This window comes from Pollicipes pollicipes, unplaced genomic scaffold, assembly GCF_011947565.3.
Source record: "Pollicipes pollicipes isolate AB1234 unplaced genomic scaffold, Ppol_2.1 Scaffold_4002;HRSCAF=4701_pilon_pilon_pilon, whole genome shotgun sequence".
Lineage (NCBI taxonomy): Eukaryota > Metazoa > Arthropoda > Thecostraca > Pollicipedomorpha > Pollicipedidae > Pollicipes > Pollicipes pollicipes.
The window spans coordinates 44,416,807-44,442,820 of record NW_023596420.1 but is presented as its reverse complement, the minus strand read 5'-3'; the positions used below and the strand labels follow the sequence as shown (position 1 = coordinate 44,442,820).

At 56.8% G+C, this 26,014-nt stretch overlaps 5 protein-coding genes across 5 annotated transcripts in view; 3 read left to right on the top strand and 2 right to left on the bottom strand.

The window, feature by feature from the left end:
- Bruce (BIR repeat containing ubiquitin-conjugating enzyme) overlaps positions 1-3,836 on the top strand; it is a 49,522-nt gene extending 45,686 nt beyond the window's left edge. Inside the window, 5 exon segments of the mRNA XM_037217614.1 lie at positions 259-498; positions 954-1,062; positions 1,347-1,535; positions 1,964-2,098; positions 2,509-3,836. Of these exon segments, the coding sequence (XP_037073509.1) occupies positions 259-498; positions 954-1,062; positions 1,347-1,535; positions 1,964-2,098; positions 2,509-2,859 (1,024 nt within the window). The 3' untranslated portion in view covers positions 2,860-3,836.
- LOC119094552 (G patch domain-containing protein 2-like) lies at positions 3,694-10,719 on the bottom strand. Its single transcript, XM_037217613.1, has 11 exons — positions 10,623-10,719; positions 9,605-9,848; positions 9,182-9,264; positions 8,239-8,393; positions 7,444-7,578; positions 6,833-6,958; positions 5,589-5,763; positions 4,873-4,974; positions 4,333-4,469; positions 3,958-3,997; positions 3,694-3,735 (listed from the first exon to the last, which is right to left on the bottom strand). The coding sequence occupies exons 2-11, from the start codon at positions 9,825-9,827 to the stop codon at positions 3,694-3,696; spliced, it is 1,218 nt and encodes a 405-aa protein (XP_037073508.1). The 5' UTR covers positions 9,828-9,848; positions 10,623-10,719.
- Positions 10,720-11,066: 347 nt separating this feature from the next.
- LOC119094551 (uncharacterized) lies at positions 11,067-16,501 on the top strand. Its single transcript, XM_037217611.1, has 6 exons — positions 11,067-11,134; positions 13,807-14,434; positions 15,261-15,450; positions 15,553-15,708; positions 15,757-16,089; positions 16,483-16,501. Exons 2-6 carry the CDS (start codon positions 13,825-13,827, stop codon positions 16,499-16,501), a joined length of 1,308 nt encoding a protein of 435 aa, XP_037073506.1. The 5' UTR covers positions 11,067-11,134; positions 13,807-13,824.
- Positions 16,502-18,368: 1,867 nt separating this feature from the next.
- On the bottom strand, positions 18,369-22,442 carry RpS3 (ribosomal protein S3). Its single transcript, XM_037216045.1, has 4 exons — positions 22,377-22,442; positions 21,514-21,661; positions 19,605-19,964; positions 18,369-18,595 (listed from the first exon to the last, which is right to left on the bottom strand). The coding sequence occupies exons 1-4, from the start codon at positions 22,404-22,406 to the stop codon at positions 18,408-18,410; spliced, it is 726 nt and encodes a 241-aa protein (XP_037071940.1). The 5' UTR covers positions 22,407-22,442; the 3' UTR covers positions 18,369-18,407.
- A 235-nt stretch (positions 22,443-22,677) lies between these two features.
- On the top strand, positions 22,678-25,251 carry Non1 (nucleolar GTP-binding protein 1). The gene is given in 2 exon segments (XM_037216044.1): positions 22,678-23,149; positions 23,151-25,251. Coding segments are annotated over 2 exon segments (1,908 nt in total). The 5' UTR covers positions 22,678-22,864; the 3' UTR covers positions 24,774-25,251.
- The last annotated feature ends 763 nt before the right edge of the window (positions 25,252-26,014 follow it).

Here is a 26,014-nt window from a genome sequence, read left to right as displayed (position 1 = left end):
GGGCGACGTGAAACGCGTAGATGTGACGGCGGCGTCAAAGCCCAGAGATTACTAGATATCCGCGCCTCAGGCCTGGACATCGCGGTGTGCGGCCGCGACGTCAGTTCATTGTTCCAACGTGGTCCATGCCGTTAAACGGCGGGGCCCTGTCTTGAGACGCCAGCACGGCGCCGGCGCCCGGGCGTCGGCGGCGTGCGGCGCCGCGCCGCGCGGCTCGCACCCTGACACGGCTCGCCGTGCTGTGTCGGCGCCCGGCAGGATGAAGCGGCTGGCGCAGGAGACGGTGACGCTGTCCACCAGCCTGCCGCTGAGCTTCAATAGCTCGGTGTTCGTGCGGGTCGACCTGGGCCGGCTGGATCTGATGAAGGTGCTCATCACGGCGCCCGCCGACACGCCCTACTCCAACGGCTGCTTCCTCTTCGACGTCTACTTCCCGTACGACTACCCCAACGCGCCCATGCTCATCAACCTGGACACGACCGGCCGCAACACTGTCCGGTGAGTGGCGGCGGTCGGCTCGAGCGGCGGGTTAGCGGGCGCCGTACCGCAGTGGCGGTCCGGCACCAGCGGCGGACGGCTCGTGCGGCGGGTCAGCGGGCGCCGTACCGCAGTGGCGGTCCGGCACCGGCGGCGGACGGCTGCCGCGCTCCTGCCGGGCCGGTGCGGGCGCGGTCGCGGGCATGACGGTCCGCGACCTGGTGCGGGACCGAAGGGACTGGCCCTGTGGCAGGGTGTCACGCTGTTCCGGGGAGGTTTAATGGCAGCTGATGTCGCCCGTCGGTTTTGCGACACCTGTGCAGTGAGTCGACCTTGCCCAGCCCCTCGTTTGTTGTGAAAACACTCTTCAGGTAGCGCTCCGCGGGTGTCTTCATTCCCCCCCCCCCCCCCCCCATCTCCCATTCGCCGCGTGTGAGTCGGTGAGGTGACCCGCTGTCTCGCCCGGTCCGCGGCAGGTTCAACCCCAACCTCTACAACGACGGCAAGGTGTGCTTGTCGGTGCTGAACACCTGGCACGGTCGGCCCGAGGAGAAGTGGAGCCCACAGACCTCCAGCTTCCTCCAGGTGAGCGCCGCCCTCCGTCGAGGGTCGGCCCCGCGGCAGGGCGCCTGGCCTCGCCTGTGGGGTCGCTGCGTTCGACGGTGCTGGCGAGGCGCGGCGACCCCGCTTGTGGTGTCCGTGGCTCTCCGTGGAACAGCGCGCATCGAAAAGGAAACGCATCTCGGCAATGCGCATGACTCCCGCCGTCTGTCTGTCTGCAAGAGCCGATGAGCGGGTATGAGCACATGCTGTTGTTGGTCAGCGCTGCGTGGCGGGCCGTTGACGTTAGTTGGGCGCGCGGCCGCCAGGTGCTGGTGTCGATCCAGTCGCTGATCCTCGTGTCGGAGCCGTACTTCAACGAGCCGGGCTACGAGCGCTCGCGCGGCACGCCCAGTGGCACACAGAGCAGCCGCGAGTACGACGCCAACATACGACAGGCCACCGTGCGCTGGGCCATGCTCGAGCAGATCCGCAAACCCTGCCCCTGCTTCAAGGAGGTGAGAGCGGCGCACCCGGGCCCCGGCTCGGTGGCGGCGGCTAGCGCGGCGCAACCCGGCCCAGCCACGTCTCCGTGTGCGCTGCTGGTTTGCAGCATCTCTTGACCTACGCGTGTTGCAATGCGTAGTAAAATTCGACTTCTGGAGGGTTTCGTTTTGCGGGTTTCGGTGGGCGGCGCCCCTTTTTTTGGTTCCCGTGCACACCGTTGGGCTTTCAGAATGACGTTGGCTAGCGATGTGGCTGGGAACTGGGGATCGAACGGGAGTGCCCAGTGGTGCTTGAGCCATCGCAGCGCATGGCAAAAGTGGAGACCGACTGCCCGCAGGCGGGGCCCACGCTGAAGCGGCGGGCGTCAGCCAGCCGTACGTGCCGGCGCTGTCGGGCTGCGCCGGCTCCGTCTCAGCAAACCTCGGCCGCCGCGTTTCAGGTGATCGAGAAACACTTCTACCTGAAGCGGCGCGAGATTCTGGACCAGATCCAGGGCTGGATCACCGAGATGGAAGGCTACGCGTCCGACCGACGCGCCTCCAAGACGCTGCACGTCTCCCTGCAGGCCCTCAAGGTGAGCGGGCGGCGGCGTCAGAGCGGGACCCGGCCGTTGATCGCACGCTGGCCTGCTGCCGTGGCTCGCGTAACCTGGCCGCCGTGAAGGGTTGGGAAGGCCACGCTGTTCTCTTCGAACGGTTCAGAACAAAGGACTAGTAGAATGCTGTCCTTGCGGTCGAGTGTGCGCTATATGTGATAGATTTGGACTAAGTCTGGTGCAATCCTGTCAGATGGGGTCGAACGAGGTTCCGCAGCGCTGGCCCGTCCACCGCGACTGCCGTCACTGGCCCGGTTTGAAGTCAAGATATATGCATGATGCGTGGAGGCCGTATCAGGGCCCCTCGCTAGTTGTAGCCGAGTGATCACGTTGAGTGCTGCACATCCTGCGTTGCCCTGTGCCCCTCACGTCTCGCCCCCGTGCTGCAGACGCACTACACGGCCCTGCAAGAGGAGCTGAAGAAGCTGCGGCCGCCGGCCGGCCTGGAGGGCGTGCTGGAGCCGGACGTCGCCCCTCCGCCGGCGGCGGCCGCGGCGGCCGGCGCGGCGCCACACGAGAAGCCCACCGTCGGCCTGTCGCCCAGCGCGCGGCCCGCCGCCGGCCTTAACGCTATCCACGACCTGGCCGAGGCTGGCGCCGCGGGCGTCATCGAGAAGGTCAAGTGTGCGGCGTCGGCGGCGGCTGCAGCCGCGGCCGCAGCAGCGGCCGAGGGCGGGGTGGCGGCGGCGGCGGCGGCACCGCTGCAAACCAACGGCGAGGAGCCGCCGGCCGAGCCGTGAGCGGCCCGCCCGCCGCCTCAGGGAACACGGTGGCCGCTGGGCGCGCGAGTGAGCGAGTGAGTGACGGCCGGAGCTGTGACGGGCTCAGCCACGCACCCGCACTGCGTGCGCGTGCACCGGCCGACGCCGGCCGACCGGCGGCGAGGACAGGCGCGCCGCCCGGATGGCGCGGCACCGACCGCCCTCGTGAGCTGAGGTCTTACTGATTGTGAGAGACGATCGATTGGCTTGGCTTGATTTTAATGAATACAGATGTTCGCAAATACGCCGCCGCGGTGTCCGACGGCGGAGCAAGGTTTGCGACGCCGGGTCAGAGCGAGTCACCGCCGGGTCGGAACGGACGGCGGGCGCCGAGTGCCGCGCGGCACGGCGATAACACGAGTCAGCGTCTGGCACCGAGCGCAGTCGGCGGCAGGCCCGCATCCAGCTGCCCGGAATCAGACGACACGTCGCGGATGTGCGATACGGGGGCCGCGGCGCCAGTGCTGCCGACGGTGGGCGCCGACAAACCGGAGAGATTAGGAACGTTGCGGGGTCACACTCTTGGACAATCAACACGCTTTGAACTTCGGGGCTGGCTGCATACGTCACGTATCCAAGTTGTCTGTTGAAACCTTCACGAGTATTGTTTCGGAACCGTCTCCCGACGGCTGCTTGACTACTAACAACCACGAGCGCCTATAGTTCACGCGGCGCATCCGATCACGCGCTTCACGGACGCCCGATCTGCACTCCGCACTCCACAGTGCCATTCTCAGCCGGCGCGGACGCCGAGCGGCGGCCGTCCCGCAGCCGCCTCTTCCCTTCGGTCTGGCTGACGGTCGCTGCTCCGGCCTACTCGGCGTCGTTCATGGGCGAGAGCGGCTCCTCGGTGGTCTGCGGGCTCGAGGACTCCGGCACGGGCGTGTGGCCGTCGCCGCTGGTGGGTCGGCTGCCGGACGCGGCCGGCGCGCCGTCCAGCGACGTCTCCACGATGGTGGGCGGCACGGCTGTCAGCCAGGGCACTGACGGCACGCAGAAGGTGTCACCGCCGGCGCCGGCCGCGTCCGGCGCCGGCACCGCCCGCCGCCGCCGCTTGGAGTCGCCCGAGCCGCCGGCCCCCTGCGACGGGTCCACGCGCACGCCGCGTGTCGTCATCCTGCCGGCGAACGGGGCGTCAGCATGTGAGACACCAGCTGGCGGCCAGCGAAAGCGCTACGGTCTCGCTTTGCTGGCTGGCGGCAGCAGTGCGAAAAATGCGAATTGTGAAAAGACAGGAAAGCCTGCTAACCGTCCAGCTGGAAGGCACCATAAAGACTTTATCCAAGTTGACACAAGACATTCTAACGAAATATTAACTCCGTTTCCACCATGCATCCGTTTCCACTACGCACTACCGAAGGCGATAGCACCTGAACTACATAAAGTATACGGTTGACCTACTGGCTCAGTGTGATCCTTAAAACGTCTGCCAGCCGCCTCCGCGTCACTCACCCGGTCTTCATGGCGGAGAAGGTGCCGGGCGCGTCACGCCGCACGCGCAGCGAGTACAGGCTGGCCAGGTGGCCGAGCTGGTCCTCCTCGGCCTTGCCGCCGCCCGTCTGCAGCCGCACCTCCGTCTGCAGCGGGTCCTAGCGACGGGCTAGGTCAGCACTGCACGCGGCACCAGTACACCACAAAGCCGACAGGCACGACACCAGCACGCCAGGCAACGCGTACAGGGCACACGCACAAGAATGTACAATGCCGATCAGGCGCTCATCAGTCACGAGCCAGCAGAGTTGGAGCAATGAGAAAATGCCTTACGCTACACAGCACACAACACTCTGTGCCCTGCTCTGCAATATTTTGCCAATCGGGACAGGAAAACTAACAGCATCATACCTCAACTTCAAAGGGGTGTTTGTCCTCAATGAAGATACATTGTGGCCTTTAGACACATGCCCTGTCGTCCTCGTATAGAGCAGCTTGCAGAGCTCTGCATCGCTGCTGGCGGCCCGTCCGCGAGCGGCCGTGATGTAGTGCGAGACTGACCTGGAGAAAGGCGGCCACGCGGTCGTTGAGGGAGGAGACGATGGAGAAGGCCGGTCGTCGGTCCCGCAGCCGGCGCCGGCCGGCTCGGATCTCACGGCTCGGCTGCCGAGCACACCCATCCCGCCGTCACGGCACACTCTCACAGCGTCCGCACAGCACAACGGCACAGCACATCGGCACGGCGTCCGCACAGCACAGCAGCACAGCACATCGGCACGGCGTCCGCACAGCACAGCACAGCCGAGTGGCGCCCGCCCAACACAGCGGCGCGGCTTCCGCACAATGCACAGACACCGACGGTCGCCACCACAGTCGCCTCCACGTAGGCAAAGGACGAGCATTGTATAGAGGACGACCTGCACATGAAGCCGGCTTGAAGTCATGATCCTTTCACGCAAAGCGCCATTGTGGACCATCGTAGTTGGATCGCCTAATTTCCAGCTGGTCCCGACCAAAGTCGTGAGTGAAGGCGGCGACTCTCCCAGCCCTGCCGCCATCGGAAACAGAGTCCCTGGCCCCAGACTTCTCGACGATCGATTCTATGTACACGCAGAGGAAGACGCCGGGCCGGCGCTGACAAACGGCAGTGGCATAACACCCGCGTCTCTCCCGACCCTGTCCCCCCTCGACCTCAGTCCCTCCCGCTCCGCGGCCGCGAGGCGGTCGGCAGCGGGCGGGCCGCTGGTGACGCCGGCGGCGCCGCTTCGGCGCCTGACCTTGGCCACCGGCCGTCGGCTGGCAGCGCGTTCGGTCGGCTCGTCGGCCGGCTCGTGGTACCAGTCCGACTGCTCGTCGTCGCCCTCGCGCCCCTCGTCGTTGGTGTACACGCCCGGGTCGTCCAGGCCGTCCGACTCGCCCCCCGAGCTCAGGCTGCTGCTGCTCATCAGGTCACTGCACACACAGGTCACAGAGGTCAGGTCACTGGATGCACAGGTCAGATATCAGGTCACTGCACACACAGGTCACAGAGGCCAGGTCACTGGATGCACAGGTAAGATATCAGGTCACTGCACACACAGGTCACAGAGGCCAGGTCACTGGATGCACAGGTCAGATATCAGGTCACTGCACACACAGGTCACAGAGGCCAGGTCACTGGATGCACAGGTCAGTAGTCAGGTCACTGTACACACAGGTCACAGAGGCCAGGTCACTGGATGCACAGGTCAGTAGTCAGGTCACTGCACACACAGGTCACAGAGGCCAGGTCACTGGATGCACAGGTCAGTAGTCAGGTCACTGCACACACAGGTCACAGAGGCCAGGTCACTGGATGCACAGGTCAGTAGTCAGGTCACTGTACACACAGGTCACAGAGGCCAGGTCACTGGATGCGCAGGTAAGATATCAGGTCACTGTACACACAGGTCACAGAGGCCAGGTCACTGGATGCACAGGTCAGTAGTCAGGTCACTGCACACACAGGTCACAGAGGCCAGGTCACTGGATGCACAGGTCAGTAGTCAGGTCACTGCACACACAGGTCACAGAGGTCAGGTCACTGGATGCACAGGTCAGTAGTCAGGTCACTGCACACACAGGTCACAGAGGTCAGGTCACTGGATGCACAGGTCAGTAGTCAGGTCACTGCACACACAGGTCACAGAGGTCGTGTCATTGGACGCACAGATCACAGAGGCCATGCCACTGGACGAACGGGTCACACCTTCGGGAGACTCGTGCTAGGGTCAATGGACTATTTACGACGTGTGCTGCATTTCTAGATCGGATCTAAGATTCAAAACCACCCAACGGTTGAGCCATTGACACCGAACCACCGAACCAAACACACCAAACACCGGACCCAACACACCGAACACCGGTCCGAACACACCAAACACCGCACCGCTGGCAGTGAGCACGACGCACACTACCTACCATACGCCTGTGGTCGCCAGTTGGAGCTCTGTACCCTCCTCCAGCGGGGGAGGGGGGGGGGGGGCGGGACAGACACCCTCACCTGTGCAGCCGGTCCAGATCGCTGCACTCCATCTCCTCGTCGCCCTGGCCGGGTCGCGGCGGCGGGAACATTGAGCCGGCCTCCTTGCGGTCGCACCGGCGCTTGCCCAGCATCACACCGGCGTACCTGGAGCGGTCCCGGAGGCCGCCGCGTCAGACGGGGGGGGGGGGGGGGGCAGCTCACCACCACAACAAACCGGCGACAGGCCTGCGCAGCAGCTCAAGTCGGCAAGACACCTCAGGAAAACTGCACGGACGGCAAATCAACGACAGGACCTCAGGCGTCATACCACGGCATAATCGTACCGGACATAGCCAGCGGCATAATCGTACCGGTCGGCCGCCAGATGTCAGCAAAGGCACGCAAGCTATTACACCAGCTGCATGCTTTACAGCGCTCGTGTAGCGTAGCGATGCGGGCCGGGCTACTCGCACCGCGGTGGCGACCGCCGCTGAACGTGGCCGAGGTTCCGCTCGTCTTCCTGGGGACGGGACGCCTGTCGGACGGGTCAGCAGGCTTCTAATTGGGCTGGGCAGGCCAGATCAGGTCATGTATGGTCGGGTCGGGTCGGGTCGGGTCGGGTCGGATCAGGTCAGGTCAGATCGACTCACCTGCCCTCTCCGTACCCGTCCTGCATCTTAGAGCGCTTCCTACGCAGCTCTGACACGGAGCCAGGTGGAAGTCCGACCGACGTTGACGGCTGCGAGAGCTCGCCGTCCAGCGCCATGCGCTTCAGCTTCCGCTTCCTGCCGAAAGATGGCGTCATAGGCGCGCAGTGCGGCCGGCTCGGCTAGCCGCAACGTCAGGGTGACAGCCACGAGCGGCCACGAGGAATGACAGAGAACGGTATTGTTTGCGGGCATGCCAGGCACGGCAGCTTTGGCGAGGGCAGCCTGGCAACATGCCCACCCACCCTCTCCCTCCCGCACAGCACTTTCTCTCTCTCAGAACGGTGACATATCGTTCCTAGTCCCGCGACCACGACAATGAGTGTGCTGGAGACTAACCACCAGGCCAAAAACAATTTCAAGTGACCCACCTTCCCACCTTTCCTCATGACAAGACCATTCAATCCAAGCAGGCGTATGACACATGTAGGCATACACAGAGCAGAATAACTTGCTCTGTGACACCGCAGTCGCTGCTCGCAAATATTTGCCACTATGAAGGCCGACTAACTATTCCCGGTTCGTCCTGACATTGGTTCGTGCCACTACCAGCCCCTAAAAGCTCGAGTTCGAACCGTAGACACTGCGCGAGTTACAGTCTTCCGCCAGTCTCTACAGCATCAGACCGCATCATTACCGGCGCCTGCAAAACGCCCGAGGCACTCCACGGTCACACCGCGCGCCACCCGGCTCCAGCGACCGGAGCTCCCTGCCACGTCAGCCCGCGCCTCGACCGACCGTCTCTGGAGCCGGGCCGGCGAGAAGTTCTCGTTGACGGAGTCCGACTCGGCCATGGGTCCGGCGAGACCGGCGGCGGCCGCCAGCCGGTGCCGCTGGCTGCGCCGGCTGTGTGACAGGATGCCGGCGCTGCTCACCATCTCGTCCGAGTCGCTCTGCGGCCGGGCGCACGCGCACGTTGCGTCACAGGTGGTCTCCGGTCCGGGGCCAGGGCCGAGGGCCGGGGCCGGGGCCGGGGCCGGGGCCGGGGCCGGGGCCGGGGCCGGGGCCGGGGCCGGGGCCGGGCCGGGCCAGGCCGGGGGCCGGGGCCGGGGGCCGGGGGCCGGGGGCCGGGGCCGGGGGCCGGGGGCCGGGGGCCGGGGGCCGGGGGCCGGGGGCCGGGGCCGGGGGCCGGGGGCCGGGGGCCGGGGGCCGGGGGCCGAGGGCCGGGGCCGGGGACCGGGGAGGCCGGGAGGCACGCTGCCAGCTGATCGGTGACGGGGCCGGCGCGGGCAAATCGCGTGCTGCGGCGCTGCCATGTTCCGTGGCTGTCCAGCTTACAGACTTGACGCTTCTCAGCTAGTGGAGACGTGTTAAAAGACAGCGTTTCCGCCAGCTTGTTTGTCTGTTTGTTTTCTTTGGCTAAATCCTAGCCTTCGGAATAACCTCTATCCGTTCCTCAACCAAGGTCAATCAATATTGGAGAAATGTACGACGGAGAAATGGCAGGTGCGATGCAGCGGCAGACATGTCCGACAAAGGACGGCATGAGATGCCTTTACGATAATGCTAGCAGACACCAGTTCCAACTACCGGCAGTCATTTGCAAAACGGCTCAATCACCCACGGGTGCGAGGTGACCATCGCCGGCCGAGGACGAGGTCGTGCTACGTGGGAGACAGCTGGCCACAATTGCATGCAGCACGACGGCCGGCGGCGGCGCTGCGGGGCGGGGGGCGCTCACCACTTGCACGCTGGAGATCTGCCGCTCGGTAGAAAGGTGTGCCTCGCCGACGCTGCTGCCAGAGTCCTCGCTGTAGGTGCGGGCTGCCGGGCGGCCGCTTGCGTCAGTCGCGGCGCCGGCCACCGGACAATAGCAGACGACGAGCCACAGCCCGCCGAAGAGGAATAGCAGACGGCGAATCACGTAAGTTTCACTATAGATTGCATGATGAAACGATCCCATCGACAAAAAGGCGTTGCCAACCACACCATGTGGCGAGAATCTTTGGAAGCTCACTGTCCATCTTGAAAAAAATGGGAACTGTTGAGACAACTTAGGAATCGGTCACTGAACACGATATCGACGTCGTTACTCTGAGAATGTAAGGAGTCACGAGAGTCGGTCTTCTGAAGCGAGGGGGGACGACGGAGCTCTGACACTCACGCGGTGCGCCCGTCAGGTTGCCGGCGGAGCGGGAGCGGCGCCGCCAGCCGCGCCGCCGGCGGTGCGATGAGGACGAGCTCTCCTCTAGCGCGTGGCTGAGGTCGCGCACGAGCGCCTCCATGCTGCGCCGGCCGCGCTCGTGCTGCCCGGTCGGCGGCGTCGGCGCCACGGAGGCGCGCAGCACGTGCAGCCGCTGCAGTCTCCGGATCAGACTGGGGTCCATCGGCGCGGCCCCATACAACCACTGCTCGGCACAGTGGCCAGGTGGTGTTAGCAGATGGGTCCATAAGGGGAGGTTAAACCAACACATACAGTGCACAACTGTGTGATAAGTGAGATCTCTTATGGAACAGGAAGCCCTTGCATACTTAAAGAATGCAGGCCATTCAGACACAACTTTTGCATAATACTGCAAATCAAACTAGTAACCATTTCATCTGCCATGTCAATGGACAGGGAATGTTGGGTCACACATTTTCCACTCCATGTCATTTTAGGGGGGTGAATCAAGACAATGTGTCAGGCACTGAATGATTTTTGAAAGCACTTTGTGCAACATTTAATTTGGTGAGTTACAAAAATTACCTTGCTGGTTTCCCAGAATAGAAAGGCATGCATACTTCCAAGCAGGACTCAACAAAAAGGCCCAGTGGCTTCCACATCATCTTAATTACAAAGGAAGCAGTACTTTTCATTGTATGCAGAACTGTAGTAGGTATGTGAGACACAAAATATCATGCATAGCCAGTGACACAGGAGTGATGCCAGGGCATATTTCCTCCAGATTTACTGTTAAATTGGGTGTAGCTGCATCCCAAGCAGCTCAGAAAATTAGCATTTGGCCCATGGCATTGCATACAGAAAATGAACCCACAAAAAATTTGCATCTAAGGATCATCGGCAAGTTTCAGCTTAGCTTTGTCCAACTTGGACAAAATTTAGCTGTTTTTATGGTGAAGAACTCCAGCCAATCCCTCCTCCAATTCTTACGATTACCTCACTAAAACATATGACTCGCCTGTAACTGTAAGTGGCTGGCCAACGATCTCCACCCCACCAATAACTTATTGTCGACCAAACTTTGTCTACGGGGGCGTCGCCACCCTTCCCACTGCTATCGTTTCCACCAAGTGTCAACAACGATTGTGAAACCTCGACCATAGCAGTCCGTGCAAAGTGCTGGTTCTGTTCAATGCAAAATGCCACTGAGAAATCAGTGGCTGTGTTCGGCATCTGTATTGGCTCTTAGCGTATTTTCCAGCTATGATTGGTTTATTTGCGCTCAGCCTGCAAATCCAAGCCGTCTGTGTTCAACATTGTTTGAATACTTGACGCGTTTCATACAAAACCGACGCATGATGGATAAGTAAGCAAATAAACTTGCAATAAGCAATTGGCTTGTCGTCGGCTGTGCTTGAATTTTCGGGAGTACGTGTCATCATATTTGACCCAGGTAAGTCCATGTATAGACTGTGCTCTCAAAATGAATTAAGAGGTGTTGCTTGCCCACACTTGAATATCTGACCAGAGGTCTGTATTTCTGTTCACTGGTAGGTCCCAGATCTATCTAGGCGTCTGCCTAGCTTAATATGGTTGGGATGGTGAGATAAATGTATTCTATATGTTCAGGATGGTAAGTAAGCAACTAGGAGACCTTCATTGACTTTTTTCCCTTCCTCTTTCACTGGAGGCTCCTAGGTCTTGGAAGCCAGACTGTGAAGAAACATGTTTTTGTGAACATGTCTGTGATAGCGGTAGCAATTTCAGTGTACATACTTTCCAAGTCATAATGATCCGAGTTTTGTGCTGCTTTGTCATCCAATTTAGCATATGGGATCCAATGTTTCAAGGAATGATGGTGTAGCAAATGTATGTTGTAGCAAATGTCCTCAGAAAGCATTTTTCAGTCATAAGAATTTAGGAGTTCAGCTCAATCTGACCTGGCCTGAGTGTGTTCATTGCAAATGTCATGTTCAGCTGTTCACTGATTCACTGATTTTCTGAAGGCATCTGGGCCATTTGGTGGATTTTTTGCACATTGATTTGGAAGTGCTTTGCTCAATGGAATCACCTAAAACTGTCTTCATGGCAAACACACTGAGAAAGTTGACAACCTAAAGCATGTGCTAGTATTTCATGTGCCATTGCCCATGGAAATTTTTTTTGGCTATCCTCTGAACTTTGTGCATTGCTGGCCCACTTGTATGAGAGGGCCCTGGACTGAATTTGTGTGTTCCAGGCAGAATCTCACATTGCTTGGTGGACCCTATCTGGACATTATTATGATAGGATGTGGATAAGCCCATCACATCTATTGGCAGTTAGGTGCATATGGCAGTACTCATAGTTTTATTAGTATATTCAGGCACAGATTCTGTCATTTCAATAAGTAGCTATCAAAAGTCCCACATACTTCTTCCTTCTCTTCACACTGTGACCATGCATATGTCTGGCTGGATCTACTGATTAAAACCACAGTACCTGTTCTTCTGGTGCATCAGCTAGCTCACCTCATTGAAGGGAGGGGTGCTGGGAACTCTCAGCCCAAAACCCCATGGCTCTGCTGTCAAAGCTGTAAGAGCTGGCTCACCTTGTTGAAGGGAAGGGTGCTGAGAACTCTTGGCCTAAAACCCCATGGCTCTGTTGTTAAGCTGTAGGAGCTGGCTCACCTTGCTGAAGGGGGGGGGGGGGGTGCTGTGAACTCCCAGTCCAAAACCCCATCACTCTGTTGTTAAGCTGTAGGGGTTTCTGGCCCTGGCTGCTGTATGTTTCTCTTTATATGTGGATGTAATCAGTAATTTGCTTATGACACTTGAGAGTTCATTGCTGAGCATCAGGTAGAGTATGGCACTCAACTCACATCCTGTGACCAGCCTGGATGTCCCCACCCCACCCCATCCCACCCCACCCATTCTACCACCACACAATATGTCATTACTAAGGAGAGCAGAAATCTAGTGCAGCAATTTGCCATCAACTCGACACATCTGCAGAACATGCAGCAGCCATTTGCAATTAACACTATTCAAGGGATATTTAAAGGTCAATTAGATAAGATCTGGTAAAGCACTACTTTGATCTTGTGTGATTTGTACTCATCAATCACCAAAGCAATGGCTGTGTATTTGGATTAGGCTTTCATCCATTTTCTAGGACTGGCTTTGACTTTGGCTTTGACTATGAGTCATTTTGAATGATTTGTTTTATTTTCAGCTTTAGGCTTTTGTCATAACGGCTGCTGTCATCAGCTTTGGCTTCAACTTTGGGCAAGTTTTTGGCCATGGCCCTGACTTTGGCTCATTCGACCTTGGCCGGCTGGCTCTGGCTTTGTCACACATGGCTGAAAACCCAAAGTCAGCGGGCCATTTTCAAGACCAATCAAAACTACACGACAGACGGAGAATGAGTGTCCGAAACGTTGTTAAGTTGCTAACATATGCGAGGACAGTAGGCAGAAAACATATCTCGTGCTTGGCCTTGTCTGAATTACTCCCCAACACCCTTATGTTTTCTGACCGCATAAAGTTTTAGCCGACGCGAAATATTTCGCTCCGCAAAGCCGCGTTCTATAGAAGATTCGTTTGGCTTTTTCTTCGCGATTCCTATGATCGACACTGCTGGCTTCGGCTTCGTCTTGGCGCGTGCAAAGTTTGAAACCACTAGATGCGAATTCGGCGTCGTGTTTTACAAGTACGAAGCCATCGAATTCTGTCTGTTTTTGTATCTGGTCAAGTGGCCCACCCCCGAAGGCACGGCCTTGCTTTGGCCCGCCTGTGTATTCCTCCAAACACCCGGTCCAAGAAATTGGCAAGGGGTGCAGTATGCATGCATTTTGTGGAAAGTATCCTGCCTGCAGGCGCGTGGTCAAGGCTGTCCAGCAAGGGTGCCGAAAATATGAAACTCATCTTCGACAATATACAGTATGTGTGTATGTCTGTGTGTGTGCCTACGCGACCAACCCCAAAGTGCTACAGGCTGAGGTACCAAAAACATTTGACAAAGCAATGAAGACGCCTGCTGGCACTACAGAGGAGGTCTTTGTATCAGTTTGGAAAAAACTACATGTCGCCACTCTGCCAGGTGGCTGCCCTGGTTATCTTTCCTTGTATGGATAGTTCTACATGATGCAACTTTGGTCTCCCTTAGAATGACATTGTGTTATGAGATGCCACTCATCCTAACTCTAATCATCTTGTTTTCAGAGTTCGCTACGTGACAACATGCGCTCAAATATAAAATTTCGAGGCACAGACCACGAAGTGATCCGGGTGTCCCATGCTGGCACAGCTCCGGCTCCCGGCGCGGCGTCGTCGCCCGCGCCCGCTGCAGACGTGCCGCGGGTGGAGGTGCACCCTCCCGTGCTAGAGATGGTCACCCGATTGCGCTCGGGGTCCCTGCCGCAGAGCGTGGGCCCGGCCGACCGGGCCCTGGCGGACCTGCTGGTGGAGGCCGAGGAGGAGGAGGAGGGGGAGGAGGACAGTGACGGCATGGTCAGTGTCCGTGATCTGGGCGACCTTTGTCAAGCTGCTGTGGGTGAGGAGGTGCGCCTTTATGAGGGGCTCATAGAAGCCAGCGCCATTAAACAGGAGCCGGGGCTGGAGACTACAGTAGAGGAGCTGGGTGCAGAGACTGCCGGACGGGAGCCGGGTGCAGAGACTGCCGGACAGGGGCCGGATGCGGAGACGGCCGGACAGGAGTCGGATGCAGACGGGCCGCTTGTGACGACGGAGGAGCTGGGAGCAGCGATGGGGGAGGCCAGGCCCAGGCCAGAGGACGCTGGAGCGACGGAAGCAGACTTTGTGTCGAATATGGTGCTGCCCACTCCCAACAGTGAGTATTGAGGCTTGAGTGAGGCCTTCGTGAGTGTGGGGGCTTGAGCTGATGCCTTCGTGAGTGTGGAGGCTTGAGTGATGCCTTCGTGAGTGTGGAGGCTTGAGTGATGCCTTCGTGAGTATGGAGGCTTGAGTGATGCCTTCGTGAGTGTGGAGGATTTGAATGATGCCTTCGTGAGTACGGAGGCTTGAGTGGTGTCTTCGTGAGTATGTAGGCTTGAGGAATGCCTTCGTGAGTATGGAGGCTAGAGTGATGCTTGCTGGCGTCCGTTTCGGTGGCCACCTCGCCAGAGCGGCCAGGTATTGATGGTTTGCAACACTTTCTCTGTCCATAGCCTGCCAGGATGCAACACTTGCCTTAACACAATTCGTGTATTGCAATTGAAGTTCAGCTGCGCTTTCACCTTAGGACCGGGTAGGGTGCTTATGGAGTATGTCAGGTTGGGATAGGCAAGCTGTGGTGTTACATTGGAGTCCAACCCCTGTCATCGGCTTTGTTCGGGCCCGTACACTTTGCTCGTGCTCATTACACGGTGTGGCGTCCGGCAGTTTTTCCCAAGCGGGGTCGTGGAGGGATCTTTTGCATGGGTTCAGGCATTGCCATGTTGCATCCGTTCAGTTCCAGTTCAAACCTTCGCGGCCATACGCGTCTGATTACGATGCATATTGTTTGACCAGGACGATAGCCCTCTGTGGGGTCTGAATGCATGACCCTCGGTCTACCCGTCCTCGATCATATCCCCTTGGCATAGGGACAAGTGATAGTTCCTTGGGAACCTTCAGTTGCGTTCGACTGATGGCGCTGTGGTGTTCGCGGCCGCCAGGGAGTCTGCACATAATCCTGCAGGCCCGCCAGCTGCTGCAGCGGCGCCGGATGGTGCGCGAGATGACGGCCCAGTACCGGGAGCAGCTGGGCGCGCAGCTCGCCCGTTTGGCACCGTCGGCCGACTCAGACTCCGACGTTGGCTCAGACTCCGACTCGCTGGCGTCCGAGGAGGGCGCGCCGCGGCGGCCGCGCGAGCGGCGGCGGCCAGCGGCGTCGGCCGCGGCGCCGTCGCCCTGGTCCCGACGCACGCTGCTCGTGATGCGCGGCCGCGAATGTGACGACACGCCCAGCGACCTGACCGAGCGGCTCGACGCGCTGGTGCCGCCCACCCGCGATGCCATCCTGCCGCCGACCAACATGCGCGAGGCGCTCGATATGGTGCACCAGCTGCGCCTGCAGAACCTCAGCCTGCAGGCGGAGCTGATGCGCACCGGCGGCGAGCACCTGCGCCTGACGGCGCGCGCCGCCGCCACCGCGCCTGCCCACCAACCCAGCCGGCGCGGCCGCAAGAAGGTGATGGCCACGATCACGGCCGAGCGACTCCACCACCTGGAGAAGCTGGAGACGGCTGTGGAGCGCGTGTTCACGCCGTCCCAGATACGGGCCATGTCGCACGGCTTCAAGCGCAACAGCGTGCAGTGGCGCGAGGAGGACTTCCGCCGCGCCGTGACGCTGCGCTCGCTTTGCTCCAACAAGATGTTCGAGTACGTGCGCAACGACATGAAGATCCCGCTGCCGAGCATCGAGACGCTGAAACTGCGCTGCCCGAACTACCCGAAGCTAGACGCGATGCTGTGGCGGGCGCTGCGGGAGCCGAACGGGTCCGCGTGCGCCGGCTGCCACCGACCGCCCCAGCCGTGCACGCACGGGGCCACCGCGGCCGCGCCGCTCCTGCGTGCCTGCCTGAAGCAGCGCCGGCCGGCGCCGGCCGGCCCGCCGGCCAAGGTCCCGCGGTCGGCGCCGGCACCGGCACTGCCGGTGAAAGCAGAGACGCGCTCCGCCGGCGAGTCGGACGCGTCTGCCTCGGACGAGGATCCCGCGTCGCTGTGGGGGATGCTCGACGCGCGCGGCCGCACGCCCGTCGACGCCCCGCTCCGGCGGAAGGCTTGGAGCTGACTGGTGCTCCCGTAAAACCGGTCGGCTGGCACGAGCTGCTCACGCGTCGGAAGCTAGCTCGGCGTCTGCCGACTTTCTGCGGTGCTCTGGTATCGTGCTCGCAGGGTACCTGGGCGCACATGAATTTGCCTGGAAGCTGTGGGCCTTTATGATCGTTTTTAACACGGAGTGTGAATACCAGTTTCATTTGTATACTTGTTCCAGCTGCAGATGCCATGGTACAGGAGAGTTGGCTCGCGTCGCGTGCGCAAGATGCATCGCGCGGCTGGGGCATCGCGCGGCTGGGACCGTACTGTTACCGGGTGCTCGCAGTGTACAAATATAAACATTGCATTATGCACTTGTGTGAACACCGGGTATTAGGTTCAGCCTGACACTCATTGGATGATGATGATGATTTGGGCTTTCGGGCGCACCGACTACGTTGGTCATATGGCGCCCATAACCTATGTACTCATTGGAGCTAAGCGGGCTACGATGCCACCCAGGAATGCTTTCTGGAGGTCAGGCGCGCTCTGAGGACTTCCCTACGCGAATCGGGTGCAGACGCGGCCGGAGCTGAACCCATCGGATCGCAGGTGCGCTGCCACCTGTGGCTCGATTTTCCACGCTACGATCCGGCAGGTGGAGTTGCTCGTGACCACAGCAGCGCCACGCATCGCTAATTAGAAGAAATGCACAGTCGTCGCGCACTGGCGTACAGGATGGGAACCCTGGCCGATCCGGCGAGCGATCAAAAGCGTTGCCGTTCCCTCTGTCCGAAATCAATAAAAATAAAATCCTGCCGCGCCTGGTGCCGAGCCAGCCGACCGATTACTTACCGCCGTGCTAGCCTCCAATTTTTGCCCGCGGCGTTCATGAGGTCTCGCCATTTGTTCTTTGTCTGACGCGGCGCCGGGCGCTACCACCCCCCAGATACCGCTGTGAACCGATACATATAGTCCACACAACCTAGATGACTGGCATGCCTGGTATTGGCAACAGCGCAAGACCCTCGCTGTTTGGTATCAATAGGCCTTAGAGGGATCGTCATACATCGCACCATCACTTGAGAAATAACAAACCAATAGGCACCACGCTGACGGTTATTGGTTTGTTTTGAATGGCTAGTGGACAGCTGGACTGGACAATGTCCGACATCCGGACGTTATGAAACATGGTATAAACAAACCATTTGCAAAACTGAACGGTTGCCAACTCTCCGACGACTCGGCTCAGACCAGGTAAAGGCTGTCATGTCACTACCATCACATGGTTAACATGTTCCGATCAGCAGTCCATTGAGTCTTGGACAGCCTAACTCGGATGTGGGACCGTCCGTAATTCAAAAGTGGTCGTGCGTCTGGTTCAAAGTAGACCTCTCAGCTGGACGAGCAAAACTTACACTGCCTGTGGTCGGTAAGAATACGCTATTCACGTCTCATGCCGTATGGCAACATGATCGCAGTTTCCTCTAGCGACTGTCAACCGCTTTCAGTTACGTTTTGTTTCAAAAATTCACGTTTCGTAATCATGGTAGTACCAACATACTGCGGTGATGATGAAACAGAAAACGGATCGTGTTTCCCTTTCTGCTATCGGGTTCGCTCGCCGCATTTCTGAACTATGGGAGCAAAGGTATAAATTTTGGAACTTCCGTAACCTCGCCTCGAAATTTAACTGAATATTCGAAGATGGTGTCCTGAAGTGAATCATGAATGAATAGAAATAGCAATAGGTGGAGTGGAAGTATTGCTAAGATGCTATGAACAGCGAGCGGACCCTGCGAAGAAAAGCCTACCAGCAATAGCTTCCACAGACCGCAGGCCAACCAACTTATATGCCTGCCATGCTGTCTGCTTTACCACACGTGTTGCCGCCCCCGCGCGTCCCTCCCCGGCCTCTGCCGCGTAGCAGCCGCGCCCCCTCGTCCCGTTGCGCCGCTGGACGCGTCTGCGGCGAGCTTCTCTCCAGCTCCTCTGCTCTGTCTTCCACCCCAGCAAACACAGAGTATCAACGCAGCGTCGGCGTGTATTGGTGTGCATCCTGTCTAGGCCTGCGGCGGCGGCACGGGCACCGGCTCCGCGGGCTTCTCCTTGGACTCCGAGTACGGCTCCTTGGGCAGCTCCTCGTCCTTCGGCTCCACGATCGTGACGTGGTCGGGCAGCGGCTTCTTGGGGCCGATCTTGCCCGTCTGGTCCCACGGCAGCATAATCTTCACCTTGATGCCAAGCACGCCTGCCGGACACCAGCGTCGCGTTAAACGGCATATTCCTCAGTCTTAACTACACCTATCCCACTGAACCAGCATATTCATTTGTAGGCTGTGTGATGCCAAACGGCCTGATCATGAATCAGCGCGCGAGGTTTTAGCGCGAAAAAATGTAAACACCAGCAGGAATGAAGAGGAGTCTCAAACAGTTCGCCTTACCATGGTCACGAACTGTGGCATCATTTACATGCATGTCAAAAGGACGTGACAGACTATGCACCATGAACCCTGAATTAGTTTTGGTATCAATTGCAGTTGAAGTTAACAGAGAGCACGGCACAGGTACCACAGTCATCAGCTTCGTACCAAAGCCACAACACCACACACAGCATTAGGGAATCCACCAAGCAAATGCCCAAAGGACTTGGCAGAAGGCCCGCGGCTTGGTTCAGATGTGCTGACACACGGCTGACGCAAAAGATACAATGAAGACGCCGGTAAATTGTTAGCTCTACTTTCAAATAATTCTAAAGGTCTCAAAATACTGCTGCCGTCACAAATGGCGAAAACCGCGATAGCTTTTGAACAACTCGAGGGACGGCGGATCATCTACACCATACAGTTTGCGACTGGTAAAATGAGGAACAGACCAAGACAACAAACTTGATTCTCCACCACATTGTCAGTATTAGTTGCTGACAAATGTGTTTACTACATCCCTGGCCAACCAAACGTAACCAGACTAGGTCCGCGGCAAGGAGTCAGCTGTTCGACGTCACATGCACACTGCCAAAAAACGAAGGCCTGCGGCTGCTAGTGCGGCAACCATCGTCACGACCGCTGTCCGCTCCGGCGTTCGCCGCCGGTGATGGCCCCAAGCACCGGCGTCCGCCGCCGGCGACGGCCCCAAGCACCGGCGTCCGCCGCCGGTGACGGCCCCCAGCACTGGCGTCCGCCGCCGGTGACGGCCCCCAGCACTGGCGTCCGTCGCCGGTGACGGCCCCAAGCGCCGGCGTCCGCCGCCGGCGCGCTCACCTTGCCGCAGCAGGACGTGCCGGCAGGCCTTGTCGACGTAGTCGTGCACCGGGTTGCCGGAGTGGATCATGAGGCCCTCGCCGAACTTCATCGACTTGGCGCGCTGTCCGCGCAGCTTGCCCGACACCACCACCTCGCAGCCCTTGGCGCCCGACTCCATGATGAAGCGCAGCACGCCGTAGCAGGCGCGGCGCACGGCCAGGCCGCCCATCAGCTTGTAGTGCAGCGACTCGGCCTGCGCGATGGCGCAGAGACCGCGCGTGGCCACCTTCTCGGCGTACAGCTCCAGCGAGCCGTCCGGGAAGCCGAACCGCTTCTGCACCACCGAGGTCAGCTCGCGGATCCGGCGGCCCTTCTCGCCTGCGGACACATGGCGCGGTCAGTACGGCGGCGCCGCCGAACTAGCATGGTTGCTGCTCACCCAGCTGGTGCTCGATGCTCAGTGGCAGGACTTTTGGTATTATGTGTGGTCTCTGTAACTTGTTCATCTGCTGGACCTTGTACCAAACGAGCACTTCTCGAGGAAACTGGCATAAATGACTCACCAATGCCATGAAACATAGCAGGCTGGTGAACATCGCACCATCAGTATTGTTTGCATGCTTTTTGTCAGCACAAGCTAGAATTTTGTCACTGAGTTGAATTTTTGTATATTAGTCCTGGATTAGGGAGTTTCAATGTTATGAGTGACTAAAAAACCTTAGGCTTTTTGTTGAACTATTGCATTGCAATTTCAACAAAACAGTTTGGACCTATGAGCACTAGACACAAGTTGAAGCACTCATATTGAACAACAGGCACAATGCTTTCCATGGGACAGCTACAGTTGCCCTGCACCTCACATGGCACATAGTCAGCCCAACACCTAACCTGCACTGGCCAATCATAAACCCAACATCTGATTGGAACTGGCTCACAGTAAGCATGATGTCTGACCTGAACTAGGTGAGATCCCAGAAATTAAACACACTGGATCACACCACTGAAAATTCATACCACAAAAACCATCATACAATGCTTGCTGCTCAATGTTTTGCTCTGAGAATGATCCCACAAAAACAGTTTCTGGGTTTCAATGACACCACCCTGCTTCCACATATTTTGTTCTATGGTAATGAGAGGCCTTTAATGGTGAATAGGTTAAAATAATGTTTCAGGATACATTTTTCACTTCACACCATCCCAACTTCACAACAAACCCAATTACCCAGAAATTTAAAAATCACAAACATTACAGATAACCCTAGGGTTGTCATCCCAATGATATATTCTTCAAAAACCTGGCACCCTGGAATTGGCACAAATGAGGAAAACTGGAAAACTTATTAAAACAGCAGTCTTGGTAAATGAGCTTGTCACTAATTTACAGTGGTTGGTTTAATGGGATTAATGATCTGAAAACCAGAAACCTGATGTCAATGCTGGGACCAAACCCAGGCCACATTTACTTGCCTCAAACAGATCCCTGGTATGTTGCACCTTGTACAATTTTACATCTGGATTAACAATGGCCACATCTCCCAGGTGGTACCACAAGCTTCCGACACTCAGCGTTAGTTCTACAAGCATCATCAACCAACCAACACCAGTCATTACATCACAACAGCCATTTAGTCATGACAGGGTACCCACAGGGCAGGGCAGCATACCATGCACAAACAGGGCAGCATACCACACACAAACTGGGCAGCATAACATGCCACTCAGACAGCCTGTTAATTGGCTTACCCTGTCAGGCTCCCAAACCTACACTTGTATAAGATATCATGGAGAAGGCAGGCAAAGAAGAGGGAATATGCTAGAAACCCAAGCTTGACATAATAATCATATCAGATTGTGACAACGCAAAAGGTACGATCACTACAGATGTGAAAATACATCTACAAAACAAGAGGGAAACACAACTCACCAAGAACACTCTGGGTCCTTGTTGCAAGGATGATGATTTCCCTGCGGGTTGGGGTGACCCGCACCTCAACACCACTGTAGCCATCTTCAGCCAATTCACGTGTCAAGAACACATTGAGCTCAGCCTCAAAGACGCCTTTCTTCACAAACTGAAATAACAAATATGTAAGCATCATGACATGGCATCATGCAGTGTATCATACTGTGCCTGATGGAAAGAAAGGGAGAACTATGGAAATGGGCAGATGAGTGCTAGCAGTGGATGCAACATGCATGTCACATACCCTATTTAGCAGGCACTCTATTCCTTGTGATAAATGCACACCCTTTAAAATGAACCGATACAGTGATCTAAGCAAAGTTCCAAAATTGTTTCTTCCAGGCAACAATGTTCACATTTTCAATGCCTGGGATTCCAGAAGAGAGCAATGCATTACATCAAAATGATACCAAGGATAATATTTCCATCAACCTTTCAACCAGCCCAGCTGCAAAAATAGTAACAACAATGACATTGACACTTAATTTTTGGCACAAGACCCAAAACATGCGCAGAGCAAACCATCAACACATTATCAAAGCTGCACAGCATTTCCTGAAACGGTACCTGATCCATGATACATCTTGAACCATAATAGTCAGTGCTTAACACGCTTGGGTACGTGATTCACCTATAATTTAAGTGGATTCACAAAACATCCATCAAAACAAGACATCGCGTCACATACGCCCCGTCTGAAGCGCACGCAATATCATCACCCACAGAGTATATTGGTACCAGTCACTGCGGCAAATTGATAAAAAAACACAAATCTGGCTATAAACAACCCAAGCATAGGTCTCAATCGAAAACTTAAAGCGTACCTTCTTTTTCTTTGACAACTGCTGCGCCATGGTTGCGGCTTAGAGGAAAAGGACGGGACGCGCAGCTGCCGTTTGGAAAAATATGTAAGGTATCAAAATGCGCAAAAGATCCCTTGGCCAGATCTCATTTTGTTATGAACGAAATGAAAATGAGTAAAAATGACCTTCCTTTGAAAGAAAGATGTCCGAAAACTTGCAGTAGAGAGATAAAATGTTAAACCTTTCAGTGAGACGCTTCCGGTCGCTGTCGTCCATCCTAACGCACCAGTGACAAACAAGCTGAAATTGCAGTACGCTCGCCGCAACGTGCGAGGGCTCGGCCTTTCGCGTTGGAGTCGTGGGGTTTTTGTTGCTTATGGGAGTTGGGGGGTGAAGATTACTGACTTTTTTGAGAGATACGCGAGTGCGTGTTATTTTTCTTACCGAGTGAGTGAGAAGACCGTCTGAAGTGTTCTTTGTGGCTTATCGAGGACAAACTTTGCTTCAAGATGTCGTACAATTTTAAGAAGATTGTGGTGGTACCTTCCTCCAAGGACTTCATCAACATCATTTTGTCAAAGACCCAAAGGAAAACTCCTACAGTTATCCATAAGGGTTACAAAATATCTCGAATCCGACAATTCTACATGCGCAAGATCAGATTCACTCAGCAGAGTTTTCATGACAAGCTGCAGCTGATCTTGACAGACTTTCCAAAACTGGAAGATATCCACCCCTTCTATGCAGATTTGATGAATGTCTTGTATGACAAAGATCATTACAAGCTTGCACTAGGGTCAAATCAATATGGCAATGCACATGATTGGCAATGTGTCAAGAGACTATGTCCGGCTCATGAAGTATGGTGATTCTCTGTATCGCTGCAAGCAGCTGAAGAAGGCTGCACTTGGTCGCATGGCAACCATCATGAAGAGGCAAAATCAGTCACTTCAGTACCTGGAGCAGGTCAGGCAGCATCTGTCCAGGTTGCCCTCCATAGACCCCAACACCAGGACCCTCCTCATCTGTGGATTTCCCAATGTGGGAAAGTCAAGCTTCATCAACAAAATCACCAGAGCAGATGTTGAGGTGCAGCCATATGCATTTACAACAAAGTCTCTCTTTGTTGGCCACACAGACTACAAATACCTCAGGTGGCAAGTAGTGGACACACCTGGAATCCTTGACCATCCCTTGGAGGACAGGAACACAATAGAGATGCAGGCTATCACAGCTTTGGCCCATCTGAGAGCTGCAGTCCTGTACATCATGGACCCATCTGAGCAGTGTGGTCACACTCTGGAGCAGCAGGTGCAGCTGTTTGAGAACATCTGTCCCTTGTTTGCCAACAAACCACTGCTTGTGGTCTGCAACAAGTCAGATGTGATGACTCTTGAGGAGCTGCCAGCAGAGAAGAAAGCCCTCCTGGAACCACTGACAAAGCATGAGGTTCCTATTATGACCATGTCAACTGTCACTGAAGATGGGGTCATCGATGTGAAGAAGGAGGCATGTGAGAAACTGCTGGCTCATCGTGTCGAGGTGAAGATCAAGACAAGGAAGGTCAATGACATTCTCAACCGGCTTCACCTGGCAGAGCCAAAGAAACGAGACGACAAGGAAAGGTTGCCGCACATCCCTGATGCCGTACTGAAGAAACGCCAGGGCATTGCTATCAAAGAGAAGAGGAAGCTGGAGCGTGACATTGAGCTGGAGATGGAAGAGGAGTACACCCTGGACCTGAAGAAGCACTATGATCTGCCCGAGGATTTCAAATATGACAAGATCCCTGAGGTGTGGGAGGGCCACAACGTAGCTGACTTCGTCGACCCGGACATCTTGAAGAAATTGGAGGAGCTGGAGAAGGAGGAGGAGCTGCGTGAGCAAGCCGGCGTTTACGACAGCGACGAGGAGACGGACTCCGACTATGAGGAGGTTCATCAGCTGGCCACCAAGATCCGCAACAAGAAGAAGATCATGAAGATCGATAGCGCGATGCGGAAGAACAAGACGACGGCCACCATGCCGCGCACCGGCCGCGGCCACAAGCGCGAGCGCAGCGTCAGCCGTCTGCGCGGCGACATGGAGGAGCTGGGCGTCGACATGAGCGACGTGCAGGGCACGCACTTTGTGGCGACGGCCGAGGCGGACCGTGCGCGTTCGCTGTCGCGGCCCAAGGTGAAGAAGGCGCGCGCCGATTCGGAGGGTCGCGTGCGCTCTTCGTCGCGCACGCCGCGTGACCAGCTGGGCGTCAAGGACGAGAAGACGCGCCTCCAGCTGCGCAAGATCGGCCGCAACGCGCAGAAGAAGCTGGCGCGCAACGCCAAGAAGGGTGAGGCCGATCGCGTCATCCTAGACATGAAGCCCAAGCACTTGTTCGTCGGGAAGCGCGGCGTCGGCAAGGCGGATCGGCGGTGAGGTGATGCCCGGTGCGTGAGGGGTGCGTGGGTGTGGCGAGATGTATGGCTCAGCTGGCAAGCTGGAGCGTGTGCGACTTTGGGATGTTCTGGAGGTGTTTTTCGAATGTGCCTTGTTGGCTGACATGTTGAACTGTGATGCGTATGCTCGTGCCCGGCGTTTGTAATTATCGTGGGACTGAATGCGATAATTTGCAGTATACTTAGTGACGCGTTTGCTTAAAAAATGTACATCATTACTGCATCCAAAATGAAGGAAAGCGAAAAGTATCTTGATTCCACTGGCTGCCCGTTTTCATTCAGGGAAGTGGCCTTGCTAATGCTTTTGTCGTTTGGTGCTGTAATATCCTGGCTTTGTGGTGCCTGGAAATGTTTTCGGAATCATTTATTACAGAAAAGTAGTAGGATAACTGCGGGTGGATACATTTGTGTACGCATGTTGGACGTTAAGTCGGTATAAATAAAACCGCTGGATTGTGTTCGTTATAAAACGGCTACCTGCGCTACAACTCGAAGCAGAAACAGAAACGGACGCATGCAGTGAGGCACGAACTCATGCCTGCGTATAATGCGTGATCAACACGTCCAGCGGGATGAACGTGAAGATGCGAAAAAAGGGTCCACTGAGAGAACCGCACTCCAAGGTGCAACGGTCCACCCATCCAGGTGGCGCCATCTTCGCCAGCTCATGTAACGCCAGGTGGCGTCGAAGGCCGTCGCCCCGCGGACAGATTGGTTTATGGGTTATTTCTACAAAGGACGCTTGACACCCTGTTTGGCTCGACGGGAGCAATGCTTTCGAGTGTAACAACGTTCCGCGTGCATAGATCACAGTCCTCATAATGTTCATATGGCCCAGTTGTTGCGAGTGCATTGCAACATTGACTTCTCCCAACGCGCCGTTTTCGGGCCTTGCATACCTGCGTAGGAAATTCGCAGCCTGTGGAGCAGGTCGTCTCGAAAGGCTTCCAGCCTTCTCACGAACTGGCTCACCGTTTCACGGATGGATCGGTTGGTGCCGACCACTTCCGGTCAGCCGTGTGTTTAATTCGCGGTACGACTCACGCTTCGCTAAGTTTAGACGCTGGCGGGGCTCATTGATGTCACGGGCGCCGGTAGACTGGTCACTGCACCCAGTGGCTCCATGTCCGATCACAGGTCCAGGGATTCATCACCATGCAAAGTGTGGGCGCCCGTGCACGTCATGGGGTCACTATCCATCACCATCAGCTGTTGAGAAAG